Source organism: Cyphomyrmex costatus, unplaced genomic scaffold (assembly GCF_001594065.2).
Source record: "Cyphomyrmex costatus isolate MS0001 unplaced genomic scaffold, Ccosl1.0 scaffold214, whole genome shotgun sequence".
NCBI lineage: Eukaryota > Metazoa > Arthropoda > Insecta > Hymenoptera > Formicidae > Cyphomyrmex > Cyphomyrmex costatus.
Genome location: NW_017276192.1, coordinates 1,299,025 through 1,311,821, shown reverse-complemented (window position 1 = coordinate 1,311,821; position 12,797 = coordinate 1,299,025). Strand labels below are relative to the sequence as shown.

Below are 12,797 nucleotides of genomic sequence, written 5' to 3'. Positions count from 1 at the left end.
CTCAACTCAGCTCCTCAGATCCGCTGGTTGATAGTCTGGGGATACCGCGTGCTTGTTTTTGTCGTTAACTCGTTTACGAGCACCAATCGAAAGGCACGAGAGGGTCAGCTGGTGGGGTAGAAAACGATAATACGATGCGGCAATCAGCAGCAATATGATGCCTGGCTTCTTATCGCGTGTAATGTATATACGTCAGTATACGCTGTACGTCAGTTATATTATACATATATCGCGAATCGCGGGCCTTTGATTTGAACCGCGGGATAAAAAGAGGAAGGAGAGAAAAGTGTGGAAAAACTGAAAGTGTATACCGATTACAAATCTCTCCGTTTTAATTCTTTTTTGCGTAATTAGCTGCCGCTACTGCTAATAAGGTCCAAAGTACACACGATAAAGCGAATTGAATGTTGTATATCTTTTTTATGCAAATTCTATAAAGGCAGCTGAGAACGGTCAAACGTATCGAGAAGTCTGCTATATTAGTCTGCCCCTCGCAGCTGTAATACGTATAGATATATATTGTACATTTTTATTATTTAAAACGGCGAACTGTATATATATTTATATAAAAATTATAAAAATTAATAAGAAGGCTCTATATTGTATTTATATAATTAGACCGATATTGAAAAGAAAAAGAGGAAAAATTAAGAACCCAAGAATTTCGGCTATAAATAGAAAAAAACTTTTTTGATTGAAAAATTAATAAAACTTTACAAAGATCCGCAGCCTTTTATCAGAGAGAGAGAGAGAGAGAGAGAGAGAGAGAGAAAGAGAGAAGGGAAGAATTAAAAATGTGTAAAAGATGATACACCGAGATCTTTTTAAATAACGCGAAAAGCTGCGTTTTAGTAAAATAGCGCATCATTGGTAAAAAGTGTAAGACGCTGTTTATAGACAGTATTAATCTTTTCTATACATTATTTTTATCTTCCAGAGATTGTTATATGATTGTAAGGGAGACTGCGCGCACAATCGAGAAATAGCAACTGAAATAGAGGAAAAGCCTATCTTAGATGAAATTAATAAATCACTGTGTCCACGCTGTTAGAACACAGTCCGAGTTCTTGAATCCAAAGGTGCGTTCCGTTTCGCACATGATGCGCATGAATTGTCCTTGTTTAACATTTGGCGAGAGAAACAGTACGCACCTCAAGAATGTGTAGTCATTCAATTCGATATATTTATGATATATTTAAGATAGGGAACAGACTCTTTTGTATAACGTATAAAACGTAATGCATAAGAAAATGTACCAACAGCTAAGTTCTTTATTTCGCTTTCCTTTCTATGAAAGCGAACTCTCTGATGGGTTGAATTTCTTATGCTTAACACATAATGCGTGTTTCCACCAATGTAGATTAACTTTAATTTCGGTTCAATTTGCTCTTCGTCTTTTTCTAGTTCTAAAAATTAGAAAAAAGATTAACAGTAAGAAACCGAGATTAAAATTAATCTACATTGGTGGAAACGGGCATTAACCATCGATTAGCCTTAATCAAAGTTGGTCACTCGGCTATGACGGACGCATTTTGGTTCGGGTATCTAAAGGTTCATTTTTTTTTTGGCTGAACTTTTGCATCAGTTCATTTTCCTTTTCTCTTCTTCTAGACGTGATCTGGCCATCCTATGTTACAATTTGAGAGGTGGGAGCTATTAATTTAGGAAGAGGAAGAAGGAGTTGATGAAAGAGGCTTACAGGACTTTAGTGAAACCAGTCCATAACCTCAAAAAGCTATGCAAAAGTTAGTTGATCAATTCCAAAAACTGAAAAACTCCCAGAATTTGAAATGATGGAGACTCCAATTACAAGTTCGACCACTACTGTTTGCGAATTGTAAGTTCAACGTTTTATATTAGATATCAAATTGCAGTATGTTGCAAAAAGTATTCATACAAAATTGCAAAATATGTCATATTAAATTTAAAATCTTGTGGAAACCGAGTATTGTAAACTGTTTACTTTTATTTGTATCTCGTCAACATGCATTTTTCTTCTCGTTATTAGGTGCAGCAAGTGCATACGCTTATATACTTGTCCACGATGTGGTATAGGCTACTGTGGAGCTAAATGTTACAAGTCTGATATGCATACAGATTGCTCTGAGAGCTTTTATAGACAGTGCGTTGAGGACGAGTTAAAGTCTCAGGAGAACGATCCAGCTACTAGACAAAAAATGATGGAAATCCTTAAGAGAATACATGAGGCAGATGTGAAAAATGATTTCGTAGAAAATAATTTAGACAAAGAGAGCATTAGTGGAGAGGATTATTCATTGGATTCAGATGACGAGCAAGAAGTAATAAAGTAATCAATACTCTAGACACTCGCTTGTAATTCAATAAATGCTCATTCTTATGAATGTATCTTTCAGCTTCCTGATTTAGAAATTAGATTACAGAATGTTAATTTGGAAGATCCGAATGAGCTCTGGTCAGTCTTATCTGAAACAGAGAGGCAAGAATTTGAAGCACTGATAAAAAACGGAGAGGCAGATCAGCTGTTGCCTAAATGGATACCATGGTGGACGACTCGTGTAGAAAAAAAATTAATTCAACCAGTTGAAGAGAACATTAAGGATGCTTATAGCAATTTAAAATATCCTGATTTGATAGATGTACCATTATTTAACGAATTACAGGTTGATAATGATAAAATCAATATTTATAGTTAAAATAACACACACACACACTCTCTCTTTCTCACACACACATTCACTCGCACACACAATTAAATTTTATTATTTACTTATAGAAAGCATCTCCTTGTATAGCGTTTAATGTGACAAATGTGATATATGCTTATGCGTATATCGCTCTATACTATATTGGAGATTATTTAAACTGTGCCAAAGAAGCTGCCCATATTTTTCTGATTATCTGTGAAAATATGAGAAATAATGAGGTCTTTAAAGATGTAAACTCGGCAATTGAATCCATTGTAGACAATGTAAAAAACGTAAGTAGCTTGTACATATATATACATTGATGCATATGTATATATGTAATAAGTACTTGGTAAGTTTTTCTCATTGTCTGAATCTTTATACAAATTGGAACACTGCAAAAATACTAAGAAAATGTATAGTTTAGAATTTTTCATATAAATTCTGAAATATTTTTAAGATTTCTTATTTTATAATTTCTGAAGAAAAAAAAACCTTTCGTAAGATTTTGTCAAATATTTTAAAATGAAAAATCTTTGATTCTGGAATATTTTAAAATTCACATACATGAATTTTGAACAAAATTAGGTTTTTTCTCAGTACTTTTGAAAAGATCAAATTAACAAAAAAATGTAAGAAATACATTTTAAAAAGAAAAACTATTTAAAAGTTCTGAAAAATGTTGTGAACAATTTTTATCAGAATATATTATTACTAATTATATTAACACACATGTATGTATATGTAGGTCGAGTGGTTACCACGAGATGAACAAACTATAACAGCACTAAGAGAAGCTGGTGCTTCCATTTTGCAAGGACCAGGCAGTGAAATGAAAACTATTTATACATCCGCGGCACTCTCCGAGCTTCATCGATTGCTGACAGTAGCGAAGAAAGAAATTTCAATTTGCAAGAGTGGTAATCAGGAATTCACAAAGACATTTGCACAAAGACTTAGCAATGACACAAAACTATCAAAAAAGAATATACTTCTGTGTTTAAAAAAGCTAGAGTATTATTTATCATGGATGAAAAATACAGAAATCTTAGAATAAGTACATACATGAAGTTTATTTATTAGGACTATGTACTCAGTGTGTTCGTTGTTATCATTTATTAAAAGTATGTACAGCTATATGAAGGTTTATTATATCCTTGGTGAAACAAGTTCTCATATATTGTCTTAATTTTTAACAATTTGTTTTATTTTGAATTCATGAAGCTTTCTAAAAGGTACCTTAAATTTTTTCAGAGTTTATAAATCAGAAATTATCGTATGAATAATATTTTTTGCGTATAAAGAAATTTAAAAAGTAGACTTCCAAAAGTATTTCATTTTGTAGGTGTAAAAAATGTGAGATTTTCTAAAAAGTTATAAAATTATTCAGGAATGTTGAAATTTACACGATTTTGAAAAATCTAAAAAAAACACTAGAAATATACAAAATCAACAAATTATGGATATAAAATAAAAGATGTTTTATTTCTGCATATTTTATACATATTTGTGACACTTTATTAATCAACTTTATCGAAGCAAATACATTTTCCTGTCAATTATTTCCCTGGATTTTTTAAATATTTCCTTCTACTTATGTGCTTTTGTTACTTCGCAGAAAATTACAAACCACAATTGTGTATGCTCTGTCGTAGATATATATATATATATATATATATATAAAAAAGTTAAATTGTATAAAAGCTATTTGGTTAGGTAAAAAATTGCATCATCAATATACAATATAAAATTCCTCTTTAAATTTACATACAAAGATTTTATTAAATTTAAGTTATTTTCTACTTTAACAAAGTATAAATAAAATTTAAATAGATATTATTTGTATGTATGCACGTGTGATGATCGTGGCGTACATGCACCCCTCCTTTACACGGTCCTGAGTAGCAATACTGGCGAATTGGCGATCAGTCAGTCGGCTACAAAATGATGGCGGATGAGAGGTTGTTTTTCTCAAACGCCGTCCAACAATTGGCGAGATGTTTGGCCGCTATCAAGCCCACGCCGTGGGAAAAAGTAAGTAGAATCTTTCCAAGAGAATCCTTCGATTGAACGTCTATTTTTCAATCAGGGACATTTGTCGGACTCTGCATTTTCCATCGATTCGATCGGAGTTAACCACAGGAAATGTCAGCTGACGTATCATGTTGTGACATAATATTATAAAGGATATTATGCCATTTCGAGAAATTATAGTTTGCGATGTGTAATAATTAACGCTACTGTCTTATGAAAAAATATGATTGCAGCTCACGTAATGACTTTGAAAAAAGTCGTAGAAAAGTAACATAATGTATTTTTGGACCAAATATACTCCAGAAATTACGCAGTCAACGTAACTTGTCCAAATTACGTAATATAAATATACAATTATTTGTGAAAAGCAGAAAAAATCGACAAAATTATGATTATTTTTAAAATGGATATATAAAATACAAGATTACTTTTATATACTTAATATTATAATTTTGTATGTATATACATACATATATATATATATATAGATGTGTATACGTACATATTTAAAAGCATAACATTAATATTAATTAGAAATATGTAAAATTTAAAGAGGAATTATATTGATGATGCAATTTTGTACCTGACTAAATAGTTTTTACACAATTTACATAACTTATATCTATGACACAGGGACATACACAAACAATTGTGATTTGTAATCTGCTGTAATTTTAATTATGCCGGTTTTTTTTCTACATTAATATAAATTAATAAAATATGATACAATATTTTCTTAAAACAAAATTATTCAATTTTCTTCATCAAAGAATTAATGCAACGTTTGCAGGAGAAAAAAATAAATAATATTTTTTATGCTTAATTACAGGTAGTCAAACTGTACAAATTATGTCCGCAAGATTCCGCTCAGGGTATATTTCGTTTGGATCAGAGGGGTCAGGATGCGACCATTGCATTAGGGATTTATTTTTTGGAGTCTGGTCTGCAACACCGGGATAAAATTTTGCCATATCTCTTGAGATTATTGCGTGGTCTTCCAAAGGCAGTGTGGCGGGACGAAGTAAAATGTTCGCTCGCCGAACGGGTGCCGGTTGCGGAACGTTTCAGTTTCTGCCTGAACACACTGCTGAGCGATGTGGCGGTCAGGTGCGAATCGGCGCGAGAAGAAATCATCTCGACGCAGGTTGAGATACTCGCTGTCCTGACCAATCTGATACGCGGATACAAGGATCAAAATAGCAATAGGGGCTTGCAAGCAAAAAGTAAGTTTATTTAATTAACAACCAGAACCATCGATAGTATTCTACAAGAACTGCGAAGGTGCCGACTCGTTAATTTCCTATACCATTCTTTTTTAGTGAAATTATTTTTATATTTTTTGCTTTATCTTTTGCTTTATTCTGTGTATCTAATACGAGAAAGAAAAGAATTGAAATGATTAACGGAGCCAAAATGAGATATAATCGGCGGTACTTTATTAATATTAGTACCTTATTAATATTATTGATATACAATATATTGAAGTACAAATAAACTGAATAAAATGTTTAGTTGTAGTAACTGGAATTTTTTAATTGAAAATGAATTTACTGGTAATTTTAAATCTACCGAAATTCAAAAGTTATCAGATCCTAATCTGATTGATATAATTAGAATCATTTGATTTCTCATTTTCAACCCCCCAGACATTTTCTTCAGAAAACGGTGTGTTTTGATTTTACAGCAATCAAATTTGAAGATACGCATGTATAAATAATAATTTTTGAAAGAATAAAGACTAAACAAACTATATTAGCGAAAAAGTTAAATTGAAATTTAAATAGTAGAATACATTTTTTAATTATAAATATAAGATACACTTTGCTGTTATTTCGAATTATGTTTTACATTATTTAATAAAAGAAATTTCCGTTCTGATGTTGTCATATTGTTTTAGTATCACTATGCAAATGTCTGGTTCCGGTGCTAATCGGTCTGGCAAGATCAATGGGTCGCTTTGCATGTACGGATCCGCCATTGCTCTGCCGTATCTTTCCACGACGAGGAACACCCTCGCCGGCGGGCAGCACGGAAAATCGCTTGATGCCCGATAGGAAGCAGCACAGTTTCTCAAACTTTAGACCCATTATCCCACGATCTCTGAGCGGCAATTTTAATTCTTGCATCGACAACGCATTGCCAGGTTACGACAGTCACGATTATCACTGCGGCAAGAGACCGTCGTTGCAATCCTTCCTGTCAGTTCCATACGATCCGACGACGTATTTCTTCAGCCGTTATGGATCGAGTTTCAATCAGTTCCCACAGATGCGTTGTAATGAGAGCCCCGAGAGAAGAGCCGGGATGCAATTTACCGTGGTGCATTTACAGAGTGTATTAGCTTTGGCTAAAAAATTACTCACCAAGGAGATCCTGACATTTCTAGACGAAGAGGCGCAGCAAGTAAATTTCATATTACACATGATTAATTTTATTCTATTAATATTTAAGTATACGTAAAAAATTATATTTGTGTTTATATTCTCTTCTATTATCCTGACTGTAATTTTTTTGCAGGTGTACAGTTCTGGCCAAGTACATATTTTCCCATATCGTACGTTCAGCGAGACTATGAATCTAGTGATGGTGGCTCTGTTGCGTGAATTGCTGCAAAATCAGCGCGACTTACCGGCCCCGTTCACGAGGGACGTGCAGGAGTTCGTGAAGGGCCTGTTTCTCTCAGGTCAGACGGAACTGCAATCGCGGCAGCACGACGCGAGCGAGCGCGAAGACATCGACACGAATTTCCGAACGGTGAATCGCTTTAAGGTGAACGTAATGGCCAACTCCGCGTGCGTGGATTTACTGGTCTGGGCAATTGGTGATGAAACAGGTGAGGTGACGCTCTATTTGTCGCTGACGAAACAGAGATCACGAGCCGCGGAAGTATCTTTTACGAAAATTAGGAGCACCGCACTCGCGAGAGAGTAAATACACACTGTGGAGGAGTTTTGTGATTGTACTCGTAACTCTAAGTGCAAGTGAAGAGTGTGGCCGCGCGAGATATCAATGTCTGTTTCGATCACGCGCGATACACGCTCAAACACAGATTTTTTACAGCTCTCACATTATTTTTCCAGTATCCGGCGAATATGATTTGTCCGCGCTGTTCGCAGATATCAGTTCAATGCTGATCGGCAAGGGTATATTGATTTACCCGTGTGTTGCATTCTCGTTAACATATCGGCTATTAATTACTAACAATTATGTCTTTGCTTAGCACGATAATAATCTTTCGCAATATGTTTGATTGATTTTAAATTGATATAAACTGTTGATGTGTAAGATCGTGCACATAATGATGGAAATATTAGTAACAGGAATAACAATTATATTGAATATTAGAAAAATACAAAAAATTAGGAATATAAAGATTAAATGCACGATATACAAATTGATACAAGACATATTGTATGATACATATATCATATCTTATTTGTATTTATTGTGCGTTACGTTTAATCTCTATTCCTAATTTTTATCTATTTAATATTTATTCCGTTCCCCTAATATTTCTTTCATTGTGCGCAAGACCTAAATCTTGTGAAATTGTCTTTTTTCATAAGAAATGTTGTTGTTATGAAATTTTGATTGTGTAGGAAACTCTCTCTTTCTCTCATATTAATTTTTCAGAACATATTTTTTACACATACATATATTTACGCACGAAGAGATGTTTACACGTTTAAATAAATAACCAATCAATAACTTCACAATACCAAAACGTTGCATTATATATATATATATATATTTACTGTATATATTTATACACATTGACATGTTTATATTTATCTGTAGAGAGTTTGTCAATTCGCAGGTGCGGATAGTTTGTGTGGACGACTCGTAGAAAAGATCAATTCCAATCATGGGCCTAAGCTTGTGCTGGCGCACATGCCATTGCTGATGGTTTGTCTTGAGGGATTGGGAAAATTGGCGCAGAAATTTCCCAACATAGCCAGCACGTCTATATACTATTTACGAGACTTTCTAATCGCACCGTCGCCAATTCTTTTGAAGCTATATCGACAACACAGTGAATATTCCACGAAGGAACATCAATTTAAAGTACTGGGTAAAACAACTGCTTTATTGTGTATATACATATCATTAATTTAATCTTAAAATTATTATTTATTATACATATACGTATAGTTGATACATGCACACATTTTGTTAGTCCAAGGAAAGGAAATAAGCGATTCAAAACAGGCAACATCATCAGTGCACACGGCGTTTGAAAAGCTTCGCGACGCGGCCATCGGTAATCTTTGCATCGCTCTGGAAGCCGCGCATTCCGTGAATCCGGATTGCGTTCCAGCGCTCGTGGCCAGTGTCTCGAACAGATTATACACTGCAGACATATCCGACGGGTACTTTTTATCTTTAGAGAGCTTGCGATCTTTTTAGTCAGTGTAGGTCAAAGGCGAAATTGCAATTTCCGCTTGATTTCAGCGAGAGCGACGAAAAGTTGAAAAACGAAGTAGTATCGAAGAATATCGTGATCATGTTGGGTCACGTCGCCGTCGCGCTGAAGGACACTCCGAAAACGATGCGCACGATCTTCCCTTTTTTTCAACAGCTTTTCTGCCGCACTCCCAGCGATCTTGATTTCCTTATAGTCGATCAATTGGGCTGCATGATTATTGCCAAGTGCGAACCAAAGGTGTGAACGGCACACAGGATATTCAGAGATTACTCTTACGTAACATTTCTCATACAACTATTATTGTGAATTTTTATGCAGATTTATGAAGGAATAATGCAGATGTTCTCTATGTCGTTGGGATCGAGTACAGCGACGTATGCCGCAAGCGACGATCGCAAACAATACTGTCATGTTTCCAAGGCGGTTACAAATGCCTTAGCGAATATAGCGGCGAATCTACAGGGTGAGTCGGAATTGGACGATTTGTTGCTTCATCTTCTGGAACTGTTCGTGCAGTTGGGCCTTGAGGGTAAACGTGCCAGCGATAAAATGCCGAATAGTATCGCTGCGACGGTATATATATATATATATATAATTACTCAACTAGTCATCTTGACAAAACGTGATAATAATAATAATTGAATGAAAACACATTGCTTTATATGACATATTATGTCGTATACAGAGAACAGCTAGTAGCGCCGGAAATCTAGGAGTTCTCATCCCCGTAATTGCGATATTGATGCGACGTTTACCGCCAATCAGACATCCACAGAAACGGCTTCTAAAGCTGTTTAAGGACTTTTGGTTGTACTGTGTAATAATGGGCTTCGCCACAGATCATTCCTCGAGATTGTGGCCGTCCGAATGGCACGAAGGTGTCAAGGAGATCGCCGTCAAGTCACCCTACCTTATTTCTCAGACTAGCGCCCGTTTGGAAATGCGAGAGTTGCAATATACATCGGCGGTGCGCAACGACAGTGTCTCGTTGAATGAGCTACAAGAGCTGCGGAGTCAAGTATTGAAGATAAGCACCCGGTATGATTTACTTACTTTAAATCTTCCGGTTTCTATTATCTAATTAATGCCAAGGAATGTCCGAGGAATGTTTTATATTTTTATACGATTTATATTTTATACGATAAATAGATATTTTTCTATTTTTAACTAAGAAATGTATTTATATACTCTATTTTATTATCCAAACATTTATATATTTTTCTAAATTTTCCTTGCTATAAAATTTCTGTAATCTTTTTTTCAGTACTAACGACATATCAGCATATGTAACTAAACTCCAATTTGCACAGTGCACATACTTGCTCTCCGTCTATTGGTCAGAGACCTTACGGGTGGCTAACAGTTCTGAACCGAGTCTGCAACCGATAATGGAATACCTGTGCGACACCGATTTGCAGAAGGACAAGAGCGGTATGTGGCAGTGCATATGTTGTGTAGCGGACTCTGTGTTTGCAAAATTCAAGGATGTGATGCAACGTAAACCAAAAGATGAGCAACGTGAGAAGGAGCTTGAGAATCACGCACAATTTCTACTGGTGCGTTTCAATCACGTTCACAAGCTGATCAGACGGGTGGCGGACAAATACCTCAGTGCTTTAGTGGACGCTTTTCCACATCTGTTGTGGAACTGCAAAGTTCTTTGGAGTATGTTGGACATATTACAGGTATATTTATTGTTTTACTGCACTGTATACTTTTTTTTACCAGATCTCTTTACTATGTGATCATTGCAGATTTTATCGTACTCGTTACAACTTGACCCAAACGAAGAAACTCCTAGCTTAAGAATACCTGGCACACCATACAGTATCGAGTTGATGAATACTCTTGAAGCAAGAGAAGTATGATGTGCTGTACTGTACATTTTACTTATTAAAATAAAAAAATAGTTAATACTAAAGGTTTCTGTTGCAGATTATCGTAAAAGATTTTACTGCAAGATGCAAGGGCATTGTACAGGAAGCCATGAAGTGGGCACCGCAAGCTACCAAGTCACATTTACAAGAGTACATTAATCAAATACCATCTTCTGGCATGCGAAATCATTCTGGTTTGTCGCTAGCCATTGACTCGGTCCTTGAATTTGTGGATACCGCGATTCCCACGATAATTCCAGCAAATGTATGTAGCGACGTTTCGATGCATCGTTTTACTTCAAATTTTAAGAGTTTATTTTATGCCCATTTTTACCAATGTGTGCGTGCGTGCGATTTAATTTTAATCTCGAATCAACTTTTCTTAATTCTAAGAATTAGAAAAAGATGAAGAACAAGCTGAAATTAAAGTTAATCTACATTGATAGAAACTGGCATTAATCATTCTTCGATCCTCATTAACGCGCGCGTTCTAACTTGTAATCGCCATTAATGAAACGTATTTAATAGACAAATTCCTTGGATAAGAGGCCACGCGGTCCAAAGGGCGCGAGTTCGTGGCTGCTGTCGATGATGTCTACAAGATCGTGGCACGCCGGTGAGGTAGCGGGTATGCTCGCCCTCGCGCGCACTGAATCGCCAACCGCGGAAATGACTCTCGAAGAGTGCAGGGATAAAGTCGTTGAGAGATTGATCGAGGCCGTTCGCCGCACCTGTCACGATCGCGACGATACCGCCCATCGAGGAGCTCTTTGGCGTGCTACCGCTCTTTTAATATCCATGCCCGGTAAATTTAAACTAATCAATTTTGTTGATCAACGTTACAAACCGTATGGAATTAATCACTTATCTAATTGACTTTGGAAGATTGATTTTGTTGATGCAATTTATATTGGTAAGCATTATTTTTTTTCAATTTGCACTAATCACACCTTGTGGATTTTTAGGAATACACAGACGATTATTACATACGGTTGCATGCTCGCAGATAGAACTGTTTACGAGCGCAGCCATGACCACGGCGGTCGAGTGCTGGCAGTGGATCTTAACTGTACGGCCAGATTTGAAGTTGCGATTTTTGCAAGAGATGTTACTCGCATGGCAGTATACCGTTGATAAGAAAATGGGCCTGTTTACACCGAACGAGCAAGAAGTGAGTCCTCTTGCGGTCTACGAGGGCTGCAAACTAGGTCCTAATCCGCCATACGTAAAACCGCACGATATCTGGGTGACCTTCATAGTGGAGCTCGTAGAAACAGCCAAGTATTGTTGTCAGGAGACGGTCGATATGATCGCCTTACTCCTACACCGCTCGTTACCTATGACGGTCGGTGCATCTGGCGAAGAACCTGGCATCACTCGACACGTTGCCGCGGTGGGCGTGCGTTTCAAACTTCTTTCATGCGGCTTAGTACTGCTGCAAGGTGACGTTTTACCAAGGTAAAATATATTTTCTTTCATTCTTTCGCGTGAACGACTCGACATGATAAGAAAAAATAATTGGATCTACTTTCGTAGAACTTTAAGTAAAAACGTCCTGCGAGAACGTGTCTATTCCAATTGTCTGGATTTCTTTTGCCGAGAACGTCAGTTGCCGACCCAAGAAATCGACCAGCTTAGCGAAGACATAGTTACGCTCATACGTTTTTGGCAGGTAAGTACAGCACGTTAAGGGGCGAATTAAAATATTCTGATTTATATAGAAATAATTTATGGAAATTATAATGAGATTATCTCTCTCTCTCTCTCTCTCTCTCTCTCTCTCTCTCTCTCTCT

General features: G+C 36.1%; 2 protein-coding genes across 7 annotated transcripts in view; both read left to right on the top strand.

The window, feature by feature from the left end:
* Positions 1–779: 779 nt before the first annotated feature.
* On the top strand, positions 780–3,795 carry LOC108773575 (zinc finger HIT domain-containing protein 2). Of its 4 annotated transcripts, none has more exons than XM_018539423.1 (6): positions 780–1,079; positions 1,612–1,837; positions 2,009–2,300; positions 2,376–2,642; positions 2,756–2,959; positions 3,415–3,795. In XM_018539423.1, exons 2-6 carry the CDS (start codon positions 1,791–1,793, stop codon positions 3,721–3,723), a joined length of 1,119 nt encoding a protein of 372 aa, XP_018394925.1. In that variant the 5' UTR covers positions 780–1,079; positions 1,612–1,790; the 3' UTR covers positions 3,724–3,795. The 4 variants fall into 4 exon arrangements, with proteins under 4 accessions (XP_018394925.1, XP_018394929.1, XP_018394927.1 ...); XM_018539427.1 differs by having other exon boundaries at positions 2,009–2,308; positions 2,396–2,642; XM_018539425.1 differs by lacking the exon at positions 780–1,079 and adding an exon at positions 1,096–1,143.
* An 815-nt stretch (positions 3,796–4,610) lies between these two features.
* Pi4KIIIalpha (phosphatidylinositol 4-kinase III alpha) overlaps positions 4,611–12,797 on the top strand; it is an 11,614-nt gene continuing 3,427 nt past the window's right edge. For 2 of the 3 annotated variants that reach the window (XM_018539457.1, XM_018539459.1), the window contains exons 1-16: positions 4,611–4,700; positions 5,530–5,923; positions 6,598–7,103; positions 7,218–7,533; positions 7,781–7,843; positions 8,518–8,772; positions 8,878–9,070; positions 9,153–9,363; positions 9,445–9,699; positions 9,812–10,164; positions 10,391–10,811; positions 10,881–10,988; positions 11,062–11,268; positions 11,532–11,808; positions 11,969–12,461; positions 12,540–12,675. In XM_018539457.1, coding sequence (XP_018394959.1) covers positions 4,611–4,700; positions 5,530–5,923; positions 6,598–7,103; positions 7,218–7,533; positions 7,781–7,843; positions 8,518–8,772; positions 8,878–9,070; positions 9,153–9,363; positions 9,445–9,699; positions 9,812–10,164; positions 10,391–10,811; positions 10,881–10,988; positions 11,062–11,268; positions 11,532–11,808; positions 11,969–12,461; positions 12,540–12,675 — 4,278 coding nt within the window. The remainder of the gene's footprint in view (positions 4,701–5,529; positions 5,924–6,597; positions 7,104–7,217; positions 7,534–7,780; positions 7,844–8,517; positions 8,773–8,877; positions 9,071–9,152; positions 9,364–9,444; positions 9,700–9,811; positions 10,165–10,390; positions 10,812–10,880; positions 10,989–11,061; positions 11,269–11,531; positions 11,809–11,968; positions 12,462–12,539; positions 12,676–12,797) is intronic. The other variant, XM_018539458.1, reaches the window with a different exon arrangement.